The sequence below is a fragment of the Mesocricetus auratus genome, unplaced genomic scaffold, assembly GCF_017639785.1.
Source record: "Mesocricetus auratus isolate SY011 unplaced genomic scaffold, BCM_Maur_2.0 contig_8099_pilon_obj, whole genome shotgun sequence".
Lineage (NCBI taxonomy): Eukaryota > Metazoa > Chordata > Mammalia > Rodentia > Cricetidae > Mesocricetus > Mesocricetus auratus.
Window position 1 is genome coordinate 5,638 of NW_024433849.1, and position 26,264 is coordinate 31,901.

A 26,264-nucleotide genomic window follows, 5' to 3' on the forward strand; every position below is an offset into this window, starting at 1 on the left:
AACTAGCACTAATATTTACAAAGGGTCTTTAGCAACATCTGATCATTCAGTCAACATACCTGGAGGTTTCTGTGTGCCAAGAATCAGGGAAGGCAGAGTGTCTGTTTACATCCTGGACAGACATGCTCGGTCATTCCTGCTAAAATTGCCAGGCAACAGGGGGATACCTGCTTTGCAAAGAGCTCTTTTTCCTGCCCTGGTTATTTGTGCAGCCCTTGGATGTTGGAGTAGCCCAGTGGAAATCCACACAAGAGTCATACAAGAAGAACTTCCTTGGTTAACACCCCAAGAGACAGGGAATCAAACTGGCCCAGAGAAAGACAAAGACTGTAAGTAAAAACTACACAGGCCCTCTCCAGAAGCCTGAAGGGGGTTTGAGAGCTCCAGCCTAAACTACTGTGGGAGCTGTAGTTACCAACTGCCACAGATAGACCCACAGACTTCTGGTTAACCAAATCCCTTCACCCTTGAAAGACGCTTGTGAGCAACCTCACCCTCCATCTTTACAAGGCCCACAGGGGAGTTGTTGGGATAGTGGATCACTGGCGGCTACCCCTGCAGGCCCTGCACTTTGGTGGAAGCCTGGATGGTCATTGGCTCACACTTGCTTCATGGCTAAGCACAACGTCCCTCCCAGGGTCCATCTGTCCCACCCAGTGAGCCAGGGAGCGCTAGGAAAGAAAGGCGGTTGCTTTGTAAATCTCCATCTCGATGGCAGCACAGCATGTCTGGATCCCAGAGAAGCTCTTTTACTTGCTAAATACATGCCTAAGTGACCATGGGTAGAGAAACCTTGAAAATCCCATTATTAGAATTTAAAAGTGTTTAAGAATACTTCAGGAGCAAAAATTTAAGCTTTCTCACAGCTCTGAAAAGGCCTGAAATATTATGCTACTAATTAGTGGCTGTGATGGACCCAGCTGTGGAGATGAAAATTTTGGGATTTCTTTGAGGTCTGTAAAATTATCACTGTTTTTCAAAGAGCCCATAGATAAAAGCTGGCGGTTTTCTCTAACTGCCTTTTCAATTGAACAGTGTGCCAGAGTTTCCAGCTCTTGGTAAGGCAAAGGGCCAAGAATATTTATCTGAGGAAATACATAGTTTTACTAAATCTTCCAAAATCATGCAAACCTGAGATTTTTATAATCCTTGAGCCAATCTTTAATTATTTACAGAGTCAGAGGCACCCATGCTGCTAGGGTTTCTCAGCCTCAGTAACATTCACATTTTGAGCTGGATAATTCTTTGTCCTGTGCAGTTGTGTCCCTGACCTCCTCTGAGTAGGGCCAGGAGCTTCCACACCTCTAACACACACGCACACACACACACAGTCACACACACACACTCACACACACACTCACACACACAAACACACATACACATTAACACACACACACTCACACACACACACTCACACACACACACACACACACACACACAGTCACACACACACACACTCACACACACACACAGACACACACACACACTCACCTGTCACTACCAAAAACGTCTGAACCTGCTGAGAATCCCTGCACATCCCTCAAAAGTTAACTGTAACCTCAAAGCTGACCCTGTAGTCTGGCGGTGACTCTCTCTATCTCTGCTCACTGCATCCATTTCTCCAATTCTATTCCCTTCCCTCTCCAGTCTCTGCTGCCCAAGACAGCCTGGACTAAGGAGTAACATTAGTAGCATGGCAGTTTTCACCCACTAAACACTTATTTCACTGTAGGCACATTAATCCCTTCAGCACCCCATGCCATCCTGCACCCCTTATTATGAGGTGGTCTTAACACTGTGTATGAGTACCCCAACTCAGTCTTGGCCAGTTTAGCTGATTTCTCTTCACAGGGATCACAAGTAAGTGACTGAGGAAGGCTTCGCAAAAAAGCCTACCTGATGCCAGAGCCTGTGAGTGCTTCTACCATTAAGGCAGAGCTGCTTTAAGAAGAAGTGGGTCCCCTGTGTGGCAGGACCCTATTAAATGGCTCTGTAGACCATCCTTGTACCTGTGACTTAGTTCACTGTTAAGGCAAGGATGGATTCAGGGGACAGGGAAAGAGCTGTTTGTCCAACAGGTAAATTGGGAGAAGAACCTGAGCATGCTAAGTTTCTCCTCCCTCCCTCCCTCCCTCCCTCCCTCCCTCCCTCCCTCCCTCCCTCCCTCCCTCCCTCCCTCTATCCCTCTCCTCTTCCTCCCTCTTTCTTCCTTTTTTCCTCTCTTCCTTCTATGATGTCCCTGCCAGAGAACACATGACCCGGTTCCCTCCTGTCATAAAGCATGAGACTGCTTGTGGGAACTCAGCTTGGTTTACTCAGAAGCCAGTCTAGCAAGTCTATCTTCTCACTAGTCTGTGCTGCCATTCTGCAAAGAGCTTTACCAGTTTAATGGTTTCAATAAGAATGGCTGCCACCACAGGCTCATACACTTGAAAACTGATACTCAGTTGGTGGAACTGTTTGAGAAGGTTGGGAGGGTAAGGAGTAAGGAGGTATGTTGGAGAAGGTGTGTCACTGGGAATGGACTCTGAGGCTTCAAAAGTCCATGCCTTTTCCCCCTTTCCCTCCCTCTCTCTCTCTCTCTCTCTCTCTCTCTCTCTCTCTCTCTCTCTCTCTCTCTCTCTCTCTCTCTCCTACCACTGGCATCATGCATGTCTACTGGCTACCATACTCCTCACCATGATGGTCATGAACTAATGTTCTGAAACTGTAAGGAAGCCCTCAGTGAATTGTTTCTTCCACAAGTTGCCTTGGTCATGGTGTCTCTTCACAGCATCACAAAAGCAACTGAGATAATCAGTTACAGTGCTAACATTTTGATCTTTGTTCACAGGACTTCTGCATTTACCTGTCAATCCCATTCCAAACTCAAAGCACTTTAAAATACCAAACCCCGTACTCAACAATATGGGGTAACTGGCTAACATAGCCTGTGGTGATGTGACAAGGACATTTAAAAACACACTTATTTTTCAGAGCAAATTTATGTTCATAGGAAAAAATTGATCAAAATTTATAGCTCTCATATACCCCAGTCCTTCCCTACCCAACCCAAAGTTACCGGCCTCAACGCTTCACTGATACTCTGTGCCAGAGTGGTAGACTCATTACAATTGGCAAGCCTACTTTGACCTGTCACCACCCACATATTTACTCTCAGTGTTATATATTCTGCATATCTTGACAAACATACAAGAGCAAGGATCCACCATCATCCTCCAGGCTGTGACTATTTGTTCTTCATTACTTCTAGCTCCTGGAAACCACTGATCTTTTTTGCAGTTTCTGTAACCCTGCTTTTTCCAGAACATCATAGTTGGACTCATGTAGGCTTAGCTTTTTCATATTGGTTGCTTTCCCTCAGTAGGGTTTGTCTATGTGTTTTCATGGTTCAGTACCCATTTATAATGATACTCGATGCTATATAGGGAAAACAATATATTTATTTATCAGAGAAAGAGAGAGAGAGTCGCACAGACCAGGAGTTAGAAGCGTGGCTGGCTTCCAGCAGAAAAAGGGAAGCCCCTTTTCCTTTCACTTCGTTTTATCTACCTTGACCCCGCCCTGTTGGGCGGATAGCTTTGTGGGGTTCACTCCTACACCCATTTCTTTTCAGCTATGAATGATACTTCATTTTATGGACTGACCCACTCATCAACTGAAGGATATCTTGGTTCCTTTCAAGTTTGGGCATCTGTTATTGTTTTAACAAAAAAATTATTGGTATACATACATGACAAGAATTTTTGAATTCCAACATGATCTCTCCATCTTACAGAGAGATATAAAGCCATGGTAAATGCATGATTCATATTCATCTCCTCTGAAAGCTGACAGGAGATGGTGTGCACACGTAACTCTGTTTCCAGTTCCGTGACAGCATTTCTCTGGGCACCATGGATAGCTACACACAGGAAGGCCTGGGGAATATTCTGAAAGCAGCTACTGAGAGGTGGCTGTGTCTCTTTCCCGGTGGCCTTGTTCAATTATTTCTCAAGGTTCTCCCACTGGAAAGAAACAGGAAACAAATGAATGAGACTTACCAATTTTTCTAATTAGGTTATTTTCAAGATAGAGAATTTTTAAGTCTCCGCATCATTTGTTGATATGTTCCGGTCTATTTCCTGCTGACGCAAGGAGAGTTCCTCCAGGGGAAAAGTGACACAGTCATTGTGCTCAGCATCCTGTCTAATAAGATCTTCAGTGACTGAAAGAAATTTTGCAGCATATTATATCCCCATTTCCATTGTTCAGTGTCGGGTTATTGTATTATTAACAGGGTAGAGTTTCTTTGCAGCTAAGTGTTGAGTCTTTGGGCCCAAGCAATTTTTCACACAGTGAGATCAGACAAATGTTGTTTGCTGTCCACTTCATGGAGTCTGTGCAAAGTCATTATGTGGGGCAAATAAAACAGACACAATGAAACCTTCGGTCTAGTTTATCTCCGTATGTGTAAGATCTATGTAAGTTTTGCTGTCTAGGTGGAGGGAGAATTGACAGTTGACAGCTGTAAGAATGTGAATATAGATTCTCCTGGTGGAACCAGACCAAACTGGTGAGATCCATTATTGGACTGAAGACGGAGCAACTGAGTCACTGACAAAGGACAGAACATAATACATTTCTGCCATCCAATAAGGAAGGCCACTCATCATTTAATCAATAATTGTGCAACTGAGCTTCAGAGAAAGAAAAGGACACCCCAGATTCCAGATCTTGCATTTCAGACTTATAAAGTAACACTTACCTGCTCTATTTCCTGGAGGAATAAAGGAGAGAGAGAGACAGAGACAGAGACAGAGACAGAAAGAGACTATTGATGTGTTGTAATGATTTAGCATCAGTATTCTCACCTCAAATGATCCCTCAAGAAAACACCTCACAGGTGTGTTCAGCTGCTTGCCTTTAACCAATTCCACCTGCAGTAAAGTTAACAACCGAGATTAAGTATTACAGTTTAACCAATAGTTTCTAAAAATAATTCTACTATTTTCTCAAAGAAGATGCTTTATATTTATAACTCTACTGTTTGTCTTAAAACATTTAAGCTTATATTAAAGCTCAATTATTTATTGTTTTAAAATATAAAGCTTCCTGTGGCTTTTGGTGCTGTTTATCATGACAGTAATTTAAAAATTTTCATTTCTTTCTACTTGCACATTTATGATTGACCCTGTAAGATACATTATATTTTATTGTTTCTATCTAGTGTGAATGTTATATATTTTTATTTGTTCATTTGAGCTTTACAGATACTTTATTTTAATGTACATTATTTCTAATTTGTAGTTCACATTCAAGGCCAAATATTCAAGATAGAAAAGAATAGGGAATAAAATTTAAAATGATAAATACTAAATTTACCATTGTGCCTTGTCATTGTTGAATTGCATCAATCCTGCAACTGTTATACACTTATTTCATAAGTGTATCTACTTTGTTTAGAAAAATTCAAATGTAATTATATCATTTCCTCCAGAATATTTTACTTATATTGTACTTTTTATTCAGTGATCATTTCAGATACTGCATTTTTGCCATTTTATATTTTTTAATTTCATTTGACATTCCAACAACAGTTGTCCCTCCCACACTTGCTCTAGCCCCAATATTGAATTTTTAACAGTTAAAATTATTTTATTTCTCTAGCCTTAAATTTGTGTTTTTCCAGTGTCACTCTTTAGCAATTGATGTTTTTGAAGACTACCTGAACATGATTGCTTTAAAAGCAGAAAGAAGTATTTCAATCACATTAAACTGAAAGTAGATTTCATGATAATTTGTAAACATATTTACAGAAATTTAGCAGAAAAAAACTTTAGAAAATTATCTGATTCTTCAGGAACAAGACAGCATGAAACACAGCCAAGATTATATTTACTTGATTATACAGCATGTCTTATTGTTAGTCCACTCTTATTCATTTTAATATATTTCTTGAGTGCATATGTATGTGTGTACTCACAAGGTAAACAGGTGTAAATAGACATAGTAATATAGAATCTGATTTTCAATTTTATTACTTAAAATGAAATATACATCAGAATATTTGGAGATCTGGAAAGCTTATATAAAATACAGTGAAAAGACTTGAGATGTGGAGAAAAACCAGAAAAGCCTAAAATGTTTGAAGAATCATTTTTAAGGGAGGATAGTTTTGGGTTTCTAATGCAGATGATAGAATTAGACAACAAATTTAACTGGCTTTTTTTGAGTAGTGAGCTCCTTTTTAGTGACAGACATTGCCCTAAAGCAATTACAGTCACTTATTGGCAGAAAGTCAGAGGCTGACAAGTCATTTCTCTGACTGAGTCTGTCAGTGCCAAGAAATCTCTGGATTTCAGATGTATCTATTACCTTATTACAGTAACCAGAAAAATTACATTTTTTTACTCCCATAAAAATTATTTCAGGAAACAAAATTACTATTGCTCAAGGATTACTACATGTCTCTAGAGGCATATTTCTTCCCCAGTTGAAAGGAGCTTTCTGAGATGAGCTATAAATCTCTGTATTATACTGCCTTAGGCTGTTGCAGTTGTGTGGTTGACAACAAGAAGGGCAGAGACAAGTTAAAATTGTACTACAGATATTTTCAATATGAAGACTCATAGGAGAAGATGAGATGATACATACAAACTAAAGAATACTAAATTTGATGGAAGTAAAGGAAAGTAAAAGAAGTCAAAACTGTAAGTGCTAAATATGGATTATGAGAATATTGTTTACAGACATAATTAATAAATGATTTAATGAAAAAATCAACAACTGAAAGATGAGCAAAAAGAAGTTGTTGTCTCAGTCTGGTTGGAAACTCCATCCAGCAGAGGGAAAGTCTCTTTGCCCACTTTTCTGTCTTGATGACTTCAGCTGTACTGGTTTTGGGTAATCTTTCAAGGACTTGGGTCAGACAAAATCTGATAAAACAGGGACTTGTATTCTAACATTATCTGATCCTGTATAACCCCTTTCAAGTTTTCTACTTAAAGAGTATTTACCCATTAAATGAACAAATGTTTATTGACTATTAAAATTTGCCCTTAATGAAGAATGGAGTTACTAACAAAGTAACACAAAGTTTTGCTTGAAACTTATAGCAATTAGTGAGACAAATGTTATGAGTTAAAATAAAGACAAAAACAACTGTGCATACCTATTGTTCAGGGTTTGAATGGCATATTTTTTAGGTAATGTTGAAGTAGTAAAGATTTTTATGTAACTAACTTGATCTTTCACCCAAAGTGGTTCTCCTATGAGATACTTAGAAATCTGAAAACACTTCTTTATGAGGTACAGCAGTGGTAGAAATTCATTTAAAAAGTTTACAGGTGTTCTGTGTATGAGGACATAAATTCTATACAATGCCATAATAGAACTCCTTTTGTACTTAAAATTCTAGAAATGAAAATAATTTGAGGGGCATTCACTTCTTTGCTCAATCACATAGCTTACAAGTGGTAAATTTTTACTAATATTCACTGGTGGGAAATTATCTTAGTGATTAGGAAGAAAATGACATGTAACACTGAATCTGAACCATTCTGCTTAGATTTTGAAATTATAGCAGATTGTGGACAGTATTATCCTGTTCCACTGTGTTTGTTAAATGTGAAAGCTAAAAACACTATCAATTAGTAGACACCAAAAAAATAGGATTCTTAAAATCAAAGTGACTCGTTTAAAAGATGTTTTTAATTTAGCAGACCTCATCAGGGCCCCCATTTCTTCTCTCCAGTGAGTCCCAGTCATCCTTGTCAAAGCCACCCCATGTCCCCCGCCACCTTCAAGTTGGCAGCCTCTGTCAGTTGACTATTGTTACACAAAACACGCACCAACACACGTGTGTGCATTTGCACAAATGTGTATAAACTCAATCTTTTGGGTTCACGTTTGGCTAGTGTATATATGGTTGCAAGGCTGAACACTCTACACACTGGTTGAGTCCAGCAAAACACGATGCTAAATGGTTAATATGTTTAAGCATATCATAGTGTTTTCCCCTTCTTCTTGTTCAACCCTCCATCTATTAATTCTTTGTCTTTCCTCACCAATAAATAAACACCGAAATGGAGTGATGTTAGTATTTCACATTTTGGTGATGGTAATATTTTCTTGATTTTAGAAAAGAAGGTGAGAAGTTAATAACCTGCTTTTGTCTCCTGCTTTCAAATAGATTCTAAAATATTTAGTTTGTTTTTAATTGTTACTCCCAAACTTCTTAAAGTCTCCTGAAGGATTCATCATTACACTTATAAATATGCTAACCAAAATGCTAAAATAAAGCAAAACCTTAAGATAAAATTTATAAATTGTATTTTTCCTAATTATATTATTCATATTTAATTATACTTATTTCTCACATTTTATTCTATTTCTATACATGTATAATTAAATTAACACACTTAAAATCTCACCATAATTTTCTTTATGAAATAGGTATATTACAATGCCAGTGATGGTGATATTTTCTTGATTTTCATTTAGGTGACTTTACATTGGATACATGGCTCACAGTAATGAATCCACGGTATCTGAGTTTGTGCTTCTGGGACTCTCTAAATCTTGGGGACTTCAGCTTTTACTTTTTACCATCTTCTCTGCCATCTATGTGGCATCAGTCTTGGGCAATGTCATGATTATTGCTATAATTTTCTCTGACTCACATTTGAACTCTCCCATGTACTTCTTACTCAGTAACCTTTCATTCATTGATGTCTGCCAATCTAACTTTGCCACTCCCAAGATGCTTGCAGACTTTTTTGTTGAGCGCAAAACTATTTCCTTTGAGGGTTGCATGACCCAGATATTTCTTCTTCACAGCTTTGTTGGAAGTGAAATGATGTTGCTTGTAGCTATGGGATATGATAGGTTTGTAGCAATATGTAAGCCACTACACTACAATCTAATTATGAATAGGAGGTTATGTATAATGTTTGTGTCTATATCCTGGGCAGTAGGTATTCTTCATTCTGTGAGCCACTTGGCATTTACGGTGAACCTGCCATTCTGTGGTCCCAATGAGGTAGATAGCTTCTTTTGTGATCTTCCCTTGGTGATAAAACTTGCTTGCATGGATACATACAGAATGGAAATTTTGACGTTGGCTAACAGTGGCCTGATATCACTGAGCTGTTTCCTGGCTTTAATCGTCTCCTATATCATCATTTTCGTCACTGTCCGGCATCAGTCCTCCAGCGGGTCATCCAAAGCACTTTCTACACTAACTGCCCACATTACGGTAGTGATTCTTTTCTTTGGGCCTTGTATTTATTTCTACATATGGCCTTTTAGCAGACTGTCTGTGGATAAGTTCCTTTCTGTCTTCTATACTATCTGTACTCCTTTACTGAATCCTGTCATATATTCTCTGAGGAATGAAGATGTTAAGTCAGCCTTGAGGAAACTGAGAAACCGCCATGTAAATCCTGGGAAAAACTAAGGATCTCTTTGAAAGAGTCTCATATTGACTTAAAATCAAGAGCCTCCCGGATATTCTAGAATCATGCAAATTATCTTTGTTTGTGATAAAAACGGTTAAATTATGGAAATGAGCCATCATATGTTCACTGCTTGTCATATTGGCACACAATCCCATCTCCTATGTCATGCTTAATTTCCAAACGAAAGCAATATACACATTATAATTTTGCCCAACATGATATAACTATCCCATGTAAAATCACAAACATGTTGTTATGTGTTTACCTAGGCCATCATTACATCAAATGCAATGTAACTACCCTATGTACAGCTGTAAATGCATTACATATTTTAGAATAGGTAACAATGTCCCTTGAAGGATGTTTTAATATTCTATAATTTAAATATGATAACCACTGATATTCTCTTAACTGATGTTACCTTACATGATAAAGCAGTTGAAGAAAAAGACATAAATATCTGTACAAACACATTCTTAACAGGATATGACAGAATCATGAAAATTATAACCCTCATTCTAAAACAGGTCATAAGCTTTAGGTGGTATTTATAAAAGTACATACCTATAGTACCCATTATTTATTTTCTTCACCCTCAGCAAGCATCTTGGGAGGTCTTGGGTTTTTTTCCTAGAGGGGGTGAGCCAATCCACTATTCCTGAAGGGTTGGGGCTTTTTGTTAATCTGCTTGGATTAGATTGTTGCAGTCCCCATTGACTTTAATTACAGAATATGTTAACACTAAGAGTTACCTTAAAGATGTCTACAGACACTACAGACACAATTCTTCCTGCCTCCACTGTGGATAAACAACCCAAATTCTTCTTCATTATTCCTTCTTTAGCCTGTTGGAAGGGCATCAGAATCCCAAAGTGGCCATAGTGAGATTTCAGCTTTTAGTTCAACTAAATATTTGTTGTGTCTTCTGACAGAAGTGCTCTCCTCTCTGGAATGAAAGCTTCTATACCAGCAGAACTTAAGGTCATGGGAACAGGAAACTCAGATTTTCCTGAATCATTCCATTTTGTGCTCACTGATTCCTGGACTCTTGTATCTCAGTGTTAGGGGGAAAATCATACAATTTGTTGGATGATAATTCAAAGCATGCACTTCCTTCTGAAGAACACTGACTAACAACCTTCCAGACTGCTGCCAACAAATTGACTCTACAATTATGTCTTCAAAAGGCCCTTCCATTGTTCTGTCAGGCCACTTGCTTTAGGATGATAGGGAACAAGTAAGACCAGTGGATTCCATGAATGTGAGCACATGATTGCACTTCTCTGACTGTGAAGTGGGTTTCTTGATCAGAAGCAACACTGTGTAGAGTACTATAATGGTGGGTAAGGCATTCTAGAAGTCCAAAACATGATAGTTTTGTCAGAAGCATTATGTGCAGGAGAGGCAAATCTATAACAAAGCTAAGTATTCCCGGAGAATAAAGTGTTGTCCTTTCCATTAAGGAAGCAGTCCAATGTAGTCAACCAGCCACCAGATTCCTGGCTAGTCACCATAGGAAAATCTGTCATATCATGGTTTTAGCATTTGTCCTGGTGTTGATATGGCACTCAGTAGCAGCTGTAGCCATGCCAGACTTGATGAGGGGAAGTCCGTGTTATAGAGCCTATGCATGTCCTCCAAAGAGCCACTTTGATGATGGGCTCATTTGGGCAATTAAGTGGTTGAGGAACCCAGCTGGGCTGACTGTCTACAGAACAGATGATCCTATCTGATTATTGAACTCCTCCTTTGATGAAGTTACCTTTTGATGAGCATTTGCACAGGATACAAGTATCTTCATATCCTTAAGCAATTTGGAGAAATTTATTCACACATGTCTTCTGATTATGCTCTTTCTAAGTCTTTTACCACTCAAACAACCCATTGGCTAAAGCTCACCAATTGGCGAATATTTTCATAACTGGCCATTTCTCTTTCCAAACAAAATATATGACCATGAGTACAACCTGAAGTTCTGACCACAATAAAGATTTTCCTCCATCAGCATCTTTCAGGGTTATCCCAGAAAGGGATGGTAATACTTCAGCTGTCCACTCTGGGTGGTGTTTGCATAATGTGCAGAACAAACCAGGCCCTGGTCTTCTCTACCTCAGTCAACTGACTATGGAGCACACACTACGGTGCTCTAGGAGCATGCTTGGGGACAGAAGGCATTGTAACAAGAGGAGAAGTGGTATTTGGATAACTTCTTCATACAACTTGCTTGTGCCTTTAAGAACTTCTCATACCCCATCACCCAGAAACCATTTCTAGTCGATAATGTACTGCTGCTGACACAAATTACTTTGTGGCCTTTAGGGTCAGAGATTATCAGTAGAAGGAATATGTTATAATTCTAATACTGTAGAAGGAATAGTTCTGTATGTCCTATACCACTGAACGTAGTAGGTCTCTGAAATTTGGTTGGATTTATTTCTCATCCTCTTGTGAGTATACATGTTGTCAACAAGCCCAAAGTAATTGCTACCTCACACCCACTTGGTCAATTAGCAAAATGTTATTGACAAAGTGGGCCAGTGTGACATTTTGTGAAAGAGACAATCAAGAACACTTCAAACTAAGTCACTACAAAGGAATGAAGAATTAAAAATGTCTCTGAGGTAAAACTGCAAAGATATACTGCTGGCCTTGTCAACTGAAATCAAGAAAGTTGCTTCTGGTGGTCCTTACAGACAGATAACAAAACCAAAATCATTTGCTACATCAGTTGCTGCATACTACCTGCCAGTATGTGTTAAGCTGCTCTAGGAGGTACACACATCAGGTCCAGGGACTGCAGCCAGAGCCTCTACTTGAATGTGCTCTCCCCAGTCAACTGTCTTCTTCATGTCACATCTGTCTTCCGTAACTGTGAGATAGGAACGTTAAAGGGAGATGTGGCAAGAAACATCAGCACCTGAAAGTTTCAAGCCCTTGTGGGTGGCACTAATTTCTGCTGTTCCCCCAAGACTATGATATTTTCTTTGGTTCATCATTTTCCCTGGTAGAGGCAACTCCAATGGCTTCCATTTCACCTTTGTGACTGTAGTGTCCCTCACTATACAAGTCGGGGAACCAAACTGTGAATTCTCCTGACTTCTCCACATATCTTTCCCAAATACACATTCTGGAACTGGGGCAGTAACTGCACATTGGGTTCAAGAACCGCTGGACCTACTGTGAGCTGGGATTTGGACGGAACCCCATTAACTATCGGACCTCCATACGTTCCTACTGTAACTGGAGGGCCAGATGCTTCTTTGAGTCCTCCTGGAATCATTGTCAATTCTGAACCAGCATCCAATAGAGCCACAAAAGTCTGATTGTTTCCTTTCCCCCAGGGCACTGTTGCCCTCATAAGAAGCTGTAGGTCACTATGAGGAAGGATGAGAGAAAGACTAAAAGTAAAACTCTTAGGTATTTTAGCAAATTCCCTTCATTCAAAGGTTTTTGAACTCAAGTCAAAAAATCAGTCTACAGTTTGAAATTATCTCTTGCCAAGGATCCAAGGTAACCCCTTTGCCATTTTTTAGGTGGCAGTTCTTCTTATTTGCAGACCAAACAAAAATCCAGTAAGCTTGTTATTTCATGCCTGGAAGTAACATGACTGCCAGTTCCATAGGCAGCCAAGGTTTACCTCAGACTGGCAGCAGACTTGGTAGTGTAAGAGTCACCCAGTTGCTACTGGTTTTGAAGGCATGAAGGAGTATTGGAGAGCAGCTGAGGCTTGGCACTTTGAGAGACCATTGGTGACGATACATTCTCAGTGGCAGTTGAAGGCCCAGGTTTGAAGGGACCATGAAGACAACTAAGGCTTGGCACCATGAAAAGAACCTGGGAGAGACTATTGGTGACAACACAGCTCAGTCAGTTGCAGCAGAAGACCCCTACATTTTGGAGATGCCAGTATCATGGGATGACCATACAAAGAGCAGTTTCTGGGAGTGGAACCTGCCAGAACTTGGAAGACAAGCTGTGTATGCTACAGAGGGCAGAGCCCGAGAAGTGACAAAAACCTTTTGGGGAAGCCCAGAAGATCTTAAGTGAATCCCAGATATTAGAACTCGTTTTGATCTGATAGGGACTCTGCCCTGGTATTTATTTCTCTGTTCGAGTAAGAAAATAGTTAGCTTATTTTTTATTTCTCAGGACTCTACATTTAAAAGACTGAACTTTTAAAGAGAAGATAGGTCTTAAAAGAGAGTTTGGATTTTTAAAGAGGTTGAACTTTGAAAGTATTTGAATTTGTAAAGACTTTGGGAATTTTTAAGTTTGGAAATATTTCACATTGTGTTATCGATATGTTATCTTGGGGACTAGTAAGAAAAGAAAGGTTGTGGCTTAACAGCGATGTGTTTGTGAGTCAAGTTCACAAGGACTCAATGGTGCTAGATAGTTTCAGGTCAACTTGACACAAGCTAAAGTCATCTGAGAGGAGGGAGACTCTGTTAAAATAATGGTCCCAAGCCAGGTGGTGAGAGGCCCTCCTGCTGGACCTCTGGCCAAAAAGGAAGTTCACTGGTTGGGCTTCTCTGATCCTGCAGGTTTTTATCCCAACATCTGACTCCTAAGTCTTTATCGGTAACTAGAATGGTAGAGATTTAATTAAAAACTATGTTTTGCAGCAGCAGCAGAGCTGGTGCTGGTGGGCCTGTAATTCCTGCCAGGTCATGACCTGAGCAGTGGAGCACTGACCACGAGGCCACGGAGCCACAGATCATAGTTAAAGTTTTATCAGTAGATTCAGCGGCAGACACTAAGCTGATGGAAAAACAACAGAGGGCAAATAAAGAAACTAGCAATTAGGCTATTTTTCAGCCAAGGCAATCACTTGTAGGGAAAGAAAGGAAAAGCTTCTTGTAAGACAATGTGTTTTATGTCTCAAGCTATCAAATAGTCCTGGAGCCCCAAAATTCCTTATTCCAATCCTGGAGTTAGTTAGTGTTGTCTTGAAATTTTAAACAGAAAACTATAGCATTGTAGATGAAATGGGAAGATTTCTCTTGGTTCTCCATATAGCCTCAAATAAAAAAATACTTCTACAGAGTATAACAGAGAACGACGTCAATGGAAACACGCAGCAGAGAGAGAGAGAGAGACAGAGACAGAGACAGAGAGAGACAGAGAGACAGAGAGAGAGACAGAGACAGAGAGAGAGACAGAGACAGAGAGAGAGACAGAGACAGAGAGAGAGACAGAGAAAGAGAGAGACAGAGACAGAGACAGAGAGAGACAGAGAGAGAGAGAGAGTAAAGACATGTGGAGCGTAGACGTGGGTGTTACGTGTAACAGCCAAGGAGTCTTCGCAGACACTGAGGAGAAGCAAGGGTTTTCCTTTGGAGCCTCTGGGAGGACTGACACCTCGCTTACACCTGGGTTTTTAGCCAGTGATAAATAAATTTGGGCATCATCTGTAAGAGGTAGAAGAACAATTTCCATTGACAATGAACTCCAGAGTATTTTGTAAGCAATTTGTAACTACAGGAAACTAATCTATCCTTAATGAATTACCTCATTCACCAAGTAGCACACTTGACAGTTTGTGATTGCTTTTATGGCATAGAATATGGAGAAATCAAACTAATACTAAATTAGAAGTTTCACCCCTGCTGCTAACATTCATAGTGCTAGAAGGTGTTATACATGCTACCAGAGGGAACCCATCTACCAACCCTTCAAACAGCTGTGAACCACCTTCAAGATATATCCATTGGTACAATAGTGTCATAAACGTTAAGGAATAATCAACCATTTTTTAAAAACTGAAGTTAAGGCAGCTACATGATACGACCCATACCTGGCAGTGTTGAATCTCCAAATCTGACCAAGGGAAAAGCTACTATTATTGTACTAAATGAAAATAACAATAGAACAATACCTAATGACTTATTGCTATATCCATAGATTGATACATTGTTAAACTCTGATCAGAAAGCATACAGTAATTAACACAGAGACCTACAACTGGACTATGTGTAGAGAATGAGAGATTCTGGAGTCCTAAATGAGATGTATTTATCATACATCTACTCTTAAGGTTCAGGGGTCTATGCAGAAAAGGCGGCAGAAATATTGTAAGAGCCAAAGGTGTTGAATTATGTTAAAGCAATAGCATTTTAATAAAGTTTTCCAGATGAAACATGGCAGATGCCCAAGACCTCCAAAACTTCAAACCAGGCAAAATCCCAGTAAGGATAAGGATAAGTGCCCAAAATCCTACCCAGCTAAGAAGGTATGTTTAATTCATAGCTGTGTGGAAAGGAAAAACAGTTTTATCCAGTGAGACGACACTGGGCTGGGTATGTTACCACAGTCCACGACAAAGCCCTGTTAGAATAAATCTTGAACAAACGCACGGACCCTGCTCAAATCCCTATGCTGAAACTCCACTCCCTTCTCTGTTACAATCCTCACCAATTCAGTCACCCACTATGATACACATCCTGATAGCTGGGATAAGGCAGTTTCTAGAGACAAACACATCCTTTTCTGGAAAAATGATTCCAAGAGGGAGAAACTACAGCTCACATGTAGCCCCAGAAGTTGCATTAAGTTACCTAAATCTCCTATATAAACTCCAAGTGTCCTCGCTACCTTTGGCAGACATCCCTTGCCCACTGTGTCTACCCCTCACTGTTTGAAAAAAACTTATAGTCAGGCAGTGGTGGTGCGTGACTTTAATTTCAGCATTGGGGAGGGGGAGGCAGGTGCATCTTTGTGCGTTCAAAGTGAGCCTGGTCTGCGAAGTGAGTTTCAGGACAGTCAGAGTTGTTATATAGAGAAACCCTGCCTTGAGAAAAAGTTCTTTCTGCTAAGATCAGCCTCCAGTCTCTTTTCAGCCCCCTGTCTCTTTAAACTGCCTCAGAAATCTAACATGGAGTGTCAAAAGCCTGGAAGGCATCTGCGGCCCCTATAGCCAGCTCCAAGCCTTCTCACTAGGATCTTTTGACTTTCATACTATCCTTTCCCACTTCTGGGACCTGTTCCCTTGGAGGCCACCGAGCTGACTGCACAGGCTAGGTTGACCCCAGTCTGCTTGGCACCTGTGGTCTTGGTTGTCTCCACTTCCATGAAGTGGTACAAGACCCAACGATGGGACCCCTGTCCCTGGGGGCTCTATTGGAATTCCACGTTAATACAGTCCTGGACCATAAACAAGCCTGGCAGGGTCATCCATTTCTTCCAGGTAGCCTCTTCCTTTGCCCAACTTTTCTCTCACTCTGCATAAAACTCAATTCCAAACGGATCAAGACCTCAACATGAAGCTATATGCAATGGATCTGATAATTGGGCAAAAGCCTTGAACCTGTTGGCGTAGGACTTTCTGAACAGAAAACAGTTAATGTAGGTACTAAGATCAACAATTAATAAATGAGACCTCATGAAACTGAAAAACTTCTTTAAGATGAAGGACACCATCATCAGGCAAAGTGACAGTTTATAGAATAAAGATTTTTACTAACTCCACATCTGATAGAGGCCCAATATTAAAAATATATCAAGAAACTAGATATTAGACATTAGAATGATAACAGATATCATGTATAAACTTTTTAAAAATTTTTGTTTAACTTTTTACACATGGTACTCCCAGCTCGCTTTCCCTCCCCTCCCCGCCTCCTCCCCCCACCTCTCCAGCCCTCCACTCCATCCCCCCCATTCCTCTGGGAGGGTAAGGCCTTCCATGGGGGATTTTCATAATATGTCAAATGTATAAACTTTTATAAATCCACAACCAACTCACCCAAATACGTAAGAAAAACTAGTTTGAAACCTAAGCATTTGTGAGTTTGCAGATGGACTTCTCAGGAGGCTAGCATCTCATGCCTTTCGATCATTAGTATTGTGAACAAAAGTTTCTGCATTTCTGGAAAGAATGCTTCTTACACTTTCCAGAATGCACTTACCCTTAATCTGAAAGATTAATTAACTAAATAAAGCTTCACTGACTTTGAAGATTTTATAATGGTGCAGGTTCTTAGCATAGTTACAACCCCTTTAATAAGTACTTCTTTCCCACCTGTTTCTGACCCAACAACCTTGTGACAAGGAGGTAAAATATGCTGGAATTTACTAACTTAGCCAACTGCTAACTTCCACTGACAAAAGTCTCAGGATATAAACAAAGTCCTCCTCTGTATTTTTTGCTGTTGCTGCAATAAAAACGCTCTAATCAAAAGGAACAAATGGTACTGGGGAAGCTGAGTGTGATACCCGAAGCAATGAAACTGCTAGGAGAAAATGTAGGCACTGCTTACATCTTAATGAATCCGTATCTGAAGGTTAGACCATGAATATCAGATACCTTTATGCTGATTAATGACACAGGTTCTGCTTGTGGTTCAAGATCTATATGCAAACTTCAATTCACAGGATATTCCTTGAGATCTCAGATTGGTTCAGTTGTATTTTGAGTGAAAAATACAATAGCGCCACACGCTAATATGAAAAATACAAGATTATCTTCAAATTCTGGGTATAAATATAGACAGGCTCTCTCTCTGTCTCTCTCTCTGTCTCTCTGTCTCTGTCTCTGTCTCTGTCTCTCTCTCTCTCTCTCTATATATATATATATATATATATGTATATGTGTGTGTGTATAAAGTTGAAATGCATACTTAAAAGTATAGTCATTTCATTTTGGAAAGTAAAAATACTGTTTTTATGCATAACTCATTTTTATAAACTGAATTTATAAATGTTTAATGTAATAAGCATATTTAGGTGTACATGGCAGAATATTGTTCTAAAGGTCAATTTAATGCATGTTAAGTTCAGAATGATCTTATAACTAAATTTCTATTCAAAGTACTTTTCAATACAGACAAATTATACTGGTGTTTCCTTTTATATAAGTTTCTGAAATGTTTGAATTCTTCATTTGATGTGGATCACTTCTAGACTAGTGCCAAATTATTTAGTCTTTCTGATGTTTATTTATCCTAGACTCATGTATACTCAATTTTCTTTGTGACACTTATTTTTCTCATAACTATTACCACTAATCAATATTTGATTTATTTATTTTAATGACCTCTGCTTATTATGCTCTGCTGGCATTAGATACCTGAGGAATAGGTATTTTTCTTTTTTTAAAATTTGTGTCCAGATTTATGAGCAGATGAAAGAGAGAATACACTATAGATCTGTTTACTGAATGAATTCATTACCTCACAGATGCTTGCAGTATGTTTTTCGAAAACTCTTTGTTCTTATATTAACTCCATTAGAGTAAAAAAGTTTGTAAAATTTGTGAACAAAGTAGTTAAAATGCGAATTTATCAGACACATGTTGAACAAAATATGTTCAATCGGACCTGTGAAAAGCAAGTCAGTTAAAATATTAACTTCAAATTCTGTCAAGGAAAACCATATTGAGAGTGGTAAATTGTACAACTGTTATACTAAAAGAAACATTTTACTAAAAGAATATATGATTAGGACAATAGAGGTGCCTTCATGACTTCATTTATTGTAGCATTATTCATGTTAGAAAAGATAACATAGAATCTCCATTAGGGTCAAAGGATAAGATGATATGGCATGTATAAGAAGAAATGGAGTCTTACTCATTTGTTAAAAAGAACAACTATGTTGTATACAGGGAAATGGAAATAATTAATAAGTGAGATACAGCAAGATAAGCATGATATGTTATACCTTATGTATGGAATTTAAAGGTAAGTATAATAAAAGAAAAATGGAAAGATCGCAGGAGATAGAAAGGGGGAGAAAATAGTGATGATAATGAGAACAATAAATATGAGCCTTATATATGTGTGGTAAAACTGTCACTTAATTCAAAGACATATACTAATATCAATGTACTTAGGGAAGTCAAAGAAGAGACTTCTTTCATTGATAAATCCTATGGGATTCTAGAAATATTCTTTCACTGGCACATCATCTAACTACTACAACCAAATGATTTTAAAAGAAAAGTGTGTGTAATGCTTCATTTTATCCCTAGCTTCCATAGTTGTCTAGAGGCTGTGTCAAGGAATGAGTCACAGAGCACAATAAACCCATGTGTGAGTTTATTAAGTAACTCATGTGTTCCCTCCTCCCTTTCTTTGACTGGATTCCTGGCGTTTGGCCTGGTGCTTGGTTGCTGATCTCTGCATCTGGTGCCAGCATTTACTGGATGAAGACTCTGTGATGACTTTTGGGGTATTCACCAATCTGAGTAATCTCCAGAGACAGTTCAACCAAGCTCATGGAAACTCATGAACTCTGGACTGACAGCTATGGAGCCTCCATGCGACTGAACTAGGGCCTCTGTATGTGGGGGACAGTTTTGCAGCTTGGGCTACATGAGGAGTCCCTGCCAGTAGGACCAGTATCTACCCCTGGAATATGAGCTAGCTTGTTGGAGCCCATTCCCTATGAGGGGGGGAAGGGGATTAGTCCTGTCCCAACTTAATGTGCTAGACTTTGTTGATTCCCCATGGGAGCTCTTATCTGATGGGAGGAGTGGATGGGGGTGGGCTGGGAGGGACCTGAGAGGGGTTGGGAGATGTGAGAGGAGGTGGGGGGGGGAGAACTTTGGTTGGAATGTAAAATGAAATCAAAAGAGAAAAGGGTAAAAGAGGGAGTTGTGGTGATTGAGAAAGGAAGTAGCGAAGAGAGAGAAGGGGCGGGTGGATCTTACTTGCAAAGGATACTTTGCACATGCATACAGAGCCTTACTTGGCCACACAACACGTGACATAGCCATGCAGCCCATGATGTAGTGACATACAGTCATAGGGCCCCCAGTCTGACTAGGTATTTGCCTGAATGTCAGTGGGCACATCTTGCCAGCTGATGGGGTTGGCCAGCATAATGCCTGGATCCTAACAGCTTCTCCATGACTTTTAACAAAAAGGGAAATTGGATTTTGACAAAAACTTTCTCTGCATCATTGCTTCACTTATCAATCCCAGCTCCCTCTTGCTCCCCTCCTCTCCCACCCCCCAGCAACCTCCCAATCCCCCTCAATCCCCCTCTACTCCCCATGGGGGATCTCCAAAGTCTGACATATCTCGGGTCCTCTCTCATGTGTCCAGGCTGAGAGAGCATCCCTCCATGTGGAATGGGCTCTCAAAGTCCATTTGTATGCCAGGGATATATACTGATCTACTACCCAAGGCCCCATAGATTGCTGAGGCCTCGAGTCACTGAGTACTAACTTTCAAAGTATTGGAAGGTCCTGTGTAAACTGCCAACAGAGGAGAACAATCAGTTGTCCTACATAGGTGTGACTCCTAGGAACCACAACCAAGGCCAGCACAGGAAGAATGTGGAATAATTGCACTTGTTTCTTGACTAGAGTCATTAGTCATCTAATTGGATCTAAGGCCAGAAACTGGTTGTTAACTAAAGCCAAATTATCAGCCCTTAAAACATATATAACTAACCTGAGTGCATAGGAGCTCACAGACACTGAACCGACAAACAGGGAGCCTGCATATATGTGACAGTTGTGTAGCTTGATCTTCTGGTGGTACTCGTAACAGTGGAGGCAGGAGCTGTCTCTAACTCCTTTACTGGTTGTTGGGTCCCAATTCCTCACTGGGTTGCCTTGCCAAGCCTTAAAGCAAGGCAAGTTGCTTAGTCTTACTACAACTTGATATGCCATATTTATTCGATATCCCTGGGGGGTCTTCCCTTTACTTAATAGAGAAGGAGGAGGAGTGGATGAGGCAGAGGGGAGGAGCAGGGAGGAGAGGACAGAGGGGAAACTGCAGTCATATTTCTGCCATTCTATAATCTATTTTTTTCTGCCAGAAGTTCAATTTTCTGTTCAAAATATTTAAAAATTCAGATTCTCTCTCTCCCTCTCCCTCCCTCTCCCTTCCTCTCCCTCCCTCCCTCCCCTCTCCCTCCCTCCCTCCCCCCTCCCTCTCTCCCTCCTTCCCCCCCCTCTGTGTCTTGAGAAGGCAGAGGGTTCTAGTCTATCCTTAAGACTGCAAGTGTACTCCCTGCTTACCTTTAGCATCTTCAGGTTTTAACTTAAAGATCCTTTTTATTACTTTAATTTTAAATAGCATGCTTCACATGTCAATGCCAGTTCTCTCTCCCTCCCCCCTCCCACACCCCCCTCCATCCCCCCCAGCCTCCCACCCTATCCCCTTTTCCTTCATATAGGGGATATTCAGAGTCTGTCATTTCACTCAGGGCAGGGTACAGGCACTCCCCTAAGAGTACAGGCAAGAGAGCATCCCTCTTTGTGTTATGGACACACGAAGTCCTTTTGTATGCCAGGGATAAACACTGATCTACTGCCCAGGTCCGCATAGGTTGCCCAGGGCTCCTCACTGACTCTCACATTCAGGGGGTCTGGATCAGTCCCATGCTGGCCTCCCTGCTGTCAGTCTGGAGTTCAAGAGCTCCCCATTGTTCAGATCAGCTGTCTCTGCTGGTTTTGCCAGCCCATTCTTTGCCAATTTGCTCATAGCTCCTCTCTCTGTCACTGGGTTCCATGGGTTCAGTTCAGTGTTTAACTGTGGGGGTTCACCTGTGCTTCCATCAGTCACTGGATGAAGGTTCTAGGATGGCATATAGTGTAGACATCAAGTTCATTATCAGGAATGGGCATTTAAGGTGGTCTCTCCACTATTGCTTAGCTTGCCAGTTGGTGTCATCCCTTTAGATCACTAGAAGTCTCACTGGTGCCAGATCTGTCTTCTAACCTATGACTCCCTCTTTTATGGTTTTTCCTATCCTATTATACCCCTATTCTATCCCCCACTCAACCTTCCTGAACTATCTTTAATAGATGTTCTTTGCAGGGTGGGAGATTTGAATCTACATTCATTTTCTGTAGATTTTTGCCAAACAATTTGTTGAGAAAGCTATCTTTACCCAGGTGTACATTATTAATGTATTTCACAGAATTCATGTGACCATTGTTATATGGATTTATATCAGGTTCCTCAATTGTAGTCCATTAGTCTTTGAGCCTATTCAAACCACCACATTTCACTCGCTGGCCCCCATAGGCTTACAGTCATATATCAATGCAAAATTGTATTCAGTTCAACTTCAGAATCCCTATAATCTACCATAAAATAAACAATGTTTAAACATCCAAAGCTCAAAGTATCCTCTGAAACTCAAGGCAATCTCTTAACTGTAATTCCCTATAAAATCAAAATTTTAAAAAATCACTTTCACTTTCTTCCAACATACAATGGTGCAGAATATACATTGCTGCTCTAAAAAGAAATAAAGGGAACATGGTAATAAAATACTGAACTAAAGGAAGACTGCAACACAGCAGGACAAACTCTGAATTCTGGATTTTCATGTCTGATAACAAAGCACTCTTCAGATCTGCAACTCCTTTAGCTTTGTTGACTGCAACATACTCCTCTCTTTTGGGCTGGTTTTACATCCTTTTAGCATATCTCCATGGCAGGTATCCCACAAATCTGTGATCTCTAACATGCTGGTGTCTCTGTCTCTAATACAATATGGGCTTCGCCTTCACAGCTTCACACAGTGGACTCTCCGGGCCTCTGTACAGGGACTCCACTGACCCACAGCTGACCCCGGCTGCTTTTATTAGCCATGGAAGAAGATTCCACAACTCTTTTCTTGTATTCTTTATCCTAAAACCAGAACTACATTGCCAGACCTGCCAAGTTCTGGTGCTTGTTAGGGCTGGAACTTGGTCCCCTTATGTAATTACATTTGCATGAGCTTTCTATTATTGATGGTTTCCTTCAATGTCTTCCCACAAGTAGGAAGCTTAGCCAAATATTATCTTGCCATGAGACCTCCATTCCACTTATTCCATTTACCATTGAGATTAAAAAAAACTCTGTATTTCCTTGAGCACTGGACTTACACATTTTAATTCCTGGTACTCCTTTTCTCCTCAAACTGTACCTTTTGTATTTCTATTTGTCCAGATTGCTCCTTTTCCTTATAGATTTGCATCAGAGTGATTACTAATAACCGTTCGGCAGAGTCAATCTTAGACTGTCTTGAAATCTCCTCTGCCAATGACATTGATTCAAAACTCTTCTAGTTAGCCTCAGGAAGATTTTTAGGATAAGGGTAAAAATCAGTCAACCTTTTTGCCAAAATATTGGAAGAATGGTCTTGAGGCCAGTTACTCATATTCTTCCCATCTGAAACCTCTTAAGCTGGCCCCCCACAGTTCAAATCATTCTCAGCACTGTCCTCCATGTTCCTATTAGAATGTCCTATTAAGTACCACTTAAAACATCCTACAGTTTTTCTAGTGCAGAGTCCCACAGTCTTGCACAACCCTCCAACAAACAGCATTGTCAGGTCTGTTGCAGCAATACTGCAGTCCCTGGTACCAAGTTCTGTCTTCATCACTATCTTATTGCCATGACTAAACATCATGACCAGGCAACACATATGAAAGAAAGCATTTAATTTGGGGTTTGCTTATAGTTTCAGACGTTTAGTCCATTATCAACATAGCAGGAAGCATGGCATCAGGCACACAGTAGCATGGGACATGTCAACAGGCAAGCTAGTAGTGGAGAAGTAGCCAAGAGCTACATGCTGATCTATAGACCAAGAGGATGAAGCTGGGCTTGGCATGTGTTTTGAAACCTCAAAGAATACCCCAAATGATACACTTCCTCAAACAAGGCTACACCTACTACAGTGAAGACACGCCTCCCTATTTGCTCAAGTAGAGCCACTCACTGGGAACTAAGTATTCAACTATAGAGGCCATTTGTATTCAAACCACCACATTCTTCCAAGTCTATTATTTTGCCAGTATGGAGCTTTTAAAAAAATCACATTATAGTATAATTTTAGGTCATGTATTGTGGTATCTCCAACAGTATTCTTTATGCTTAGAATTTCTTTGCCTATATGTCATCTTTTGTGTTTCCATATGCATCATCATAAAAAGCCTTTAGAAATTAGGGTTGAGCAGATCATACCTAAAACCCACAGGCTTAAATGTCAAACCTGTAATCAATGATATACCAAACTAGGACAATATAAAAACATTTCCCTTAAAACTTGGAATTAGACAAGTGTGCCCAGTATTTCTATACTTATTCCATACTTTTTTTGAAGTCTTATCCACAGCAGCTGGACAAGAGAAAAATATAAAAGAAGCCAGAAGTAGGAAAAGAGTGAGTAAAATGATTTTGTACTTCAAAGATCCTCAAATATAATAAACTGTCTAAGTTCCAGAATACAAAGTCAGCATAAAAATGAATAGACTTCATGTGTACCAATAATGAACTTGCTGAGAAGGGAATTAGCAAAAATTATGACATGATAACTTTCTTTACTCTCCAAAATATCTAGGAATAAGCCTTACTAAGGATATCAATGACACAGACAATGAAAACGTCAGAACAATGGAAAAGAAGATGCTACATGATAGAGAGAACACCCGTGCTCCTGGATTTGGAGAATTAAAATTATTTCTGAGAATGGCCACATTACCAAAAGTAAATTATGGACTTATTGAAATTCTGATCAAAACTTTCATAGAGTTACAAAAGCAAATCCCAAGTGTTGTATGCCAGAGAGCATGGAGAGTATATAGCAAGGGGAAACTAGTATTCAACAGGCTGACCTGCCAAACAAATAACTCTCTGATGGGGAGCCTCATTTGGCAAGGACCATGGAGTCACCAACTCTAAATGACTAGTTGAGTTGTTTCTGTCTGTAGTTTTTGTCATGTGCCACTATGGGTATTTTTCACACTGCTTGTGTTTATCTCATATATATATATCTGTGGTTAGTCAGGAAGATGATTTCTGTTTAAAGTATAATTTTGGTGAACAGAAATATACTAGGATATGCTTTATAACTAGATCTACTGTTCAGTGAGGACTGTAGGACACTTAGAAGCAAGCCTGTTTTGTTTCTTTACTCAAACTAACATAAGAAAATAACAATTTCTCCCCAGTCTAAGACAAGTTCATATATTTGGCTGATTTAAATAAAACCTCAGAACAATTTCAAATTAAACTGAATGTCTCTGTGAATAGATTGTAAGTTACAAACTTTGCAGAGACACACAAGGACAGAGTTGCAGGTGTCTAAGTCAAGGCTATCAGCACAAAGTGTTCTAGAAAGTCTATACCAGCTTCTCTAGCCAGGCCTGGCTGATAGTAGAGATCAGTGGTCACCCTTAATAATTCTTTAGCATTTAAAACTCTACACAAACTTCTAACCTCAGTTTAGGGCATAAAATCCAAGAGTTATATAACTGTTTATGTTTCAGTCCTAGAATTTATATGAAGGACAAGAACAACAGCTATCCAATTAACCAAATCTAGAGAGAAACAGTTTTACATGGAAAAGATTCCATAGATAACCAGGAGTACAGAAGATGTTCTGGCTTAACAGTCTTGAATAAAAAAGTTACAAGCTTCTCTCCTTGTGTTCTGGAGCTGCTCACAAGATAAGAAAATGTATCTTCAGGCTTGGAGTGCTTGTCAATGCCAGCCCTTGTCGAAGAGTACTGAAACGCCCAGCGCATTGCCATGGTAAATGTCTCTGCCCCTTACCATTTACTCGAGGAATGTATTATGGCCTTGAGAAGTAGCTTCTGTAGCCTTTTTTATTATTTCCAAAAGTTTATTGTTAAATGTTTCTATAAGCTGGTTGAAAAAAAAGAGTTAAAGAGAATTAGAGCAAAGAATGATTGCTGGAATGAATAAAGTGCTTGACCCTCAGACTGTGTATATGAGTCTTTTTCCCTCAGATATATAGAAACTTATTTCTAAAGACCCTAAGATAAAACGTTTCCTAAGTCCTTACTGCTTTGAAGGCATTCTTTCTTCAACCATGGTACATTTCTGGGAACTGGTCTCCCAGAATTGA

At 39.8% G+C, this 26,264-nt stretch overlaps 1 protein-coding gene and 1 long non-coding RNA gene across 2 annotated transcripts; both read left to right on the plus strand.

Annotated features, from left to right (window-relative positions):
• Positions 1 to 8,415: 8,415 nt before the first annotated feature.
• Positions 8,416 to 10,673, plus strand: LOC121138519 (olfactory receptor 4K1). The gene has a single exon (XM_040741205.1). The coding sequence runs from the start codon at positions 8,504 to 8,506 to the stop codon at positions 9,437 to 9,439; it is 936 nt and encodes a 311-aa protein (XP_040597139.1). The 5' UTR covers positions 8,416 to 8,503; the 3' UTR covers positions 9,440 to 10,673.
• Positions 10,674 to 22,117: 11,444 nt separating this feature from the next.
• LOC121138521 lies at positions 22,118 to 26,116 on the plus strand. Its single transcript, XR_005875482.1, has 2 exons — positions 22,118 to 24,880; positions 25,663 to 26,116. It is a non-coding gene; the product is annotated as an uncharacterized LOC121138521 (long non-coding RNA).
• The last annotated feature ends 148 nt before the right edge of the window (positions 26,117 to 26,264 follow it).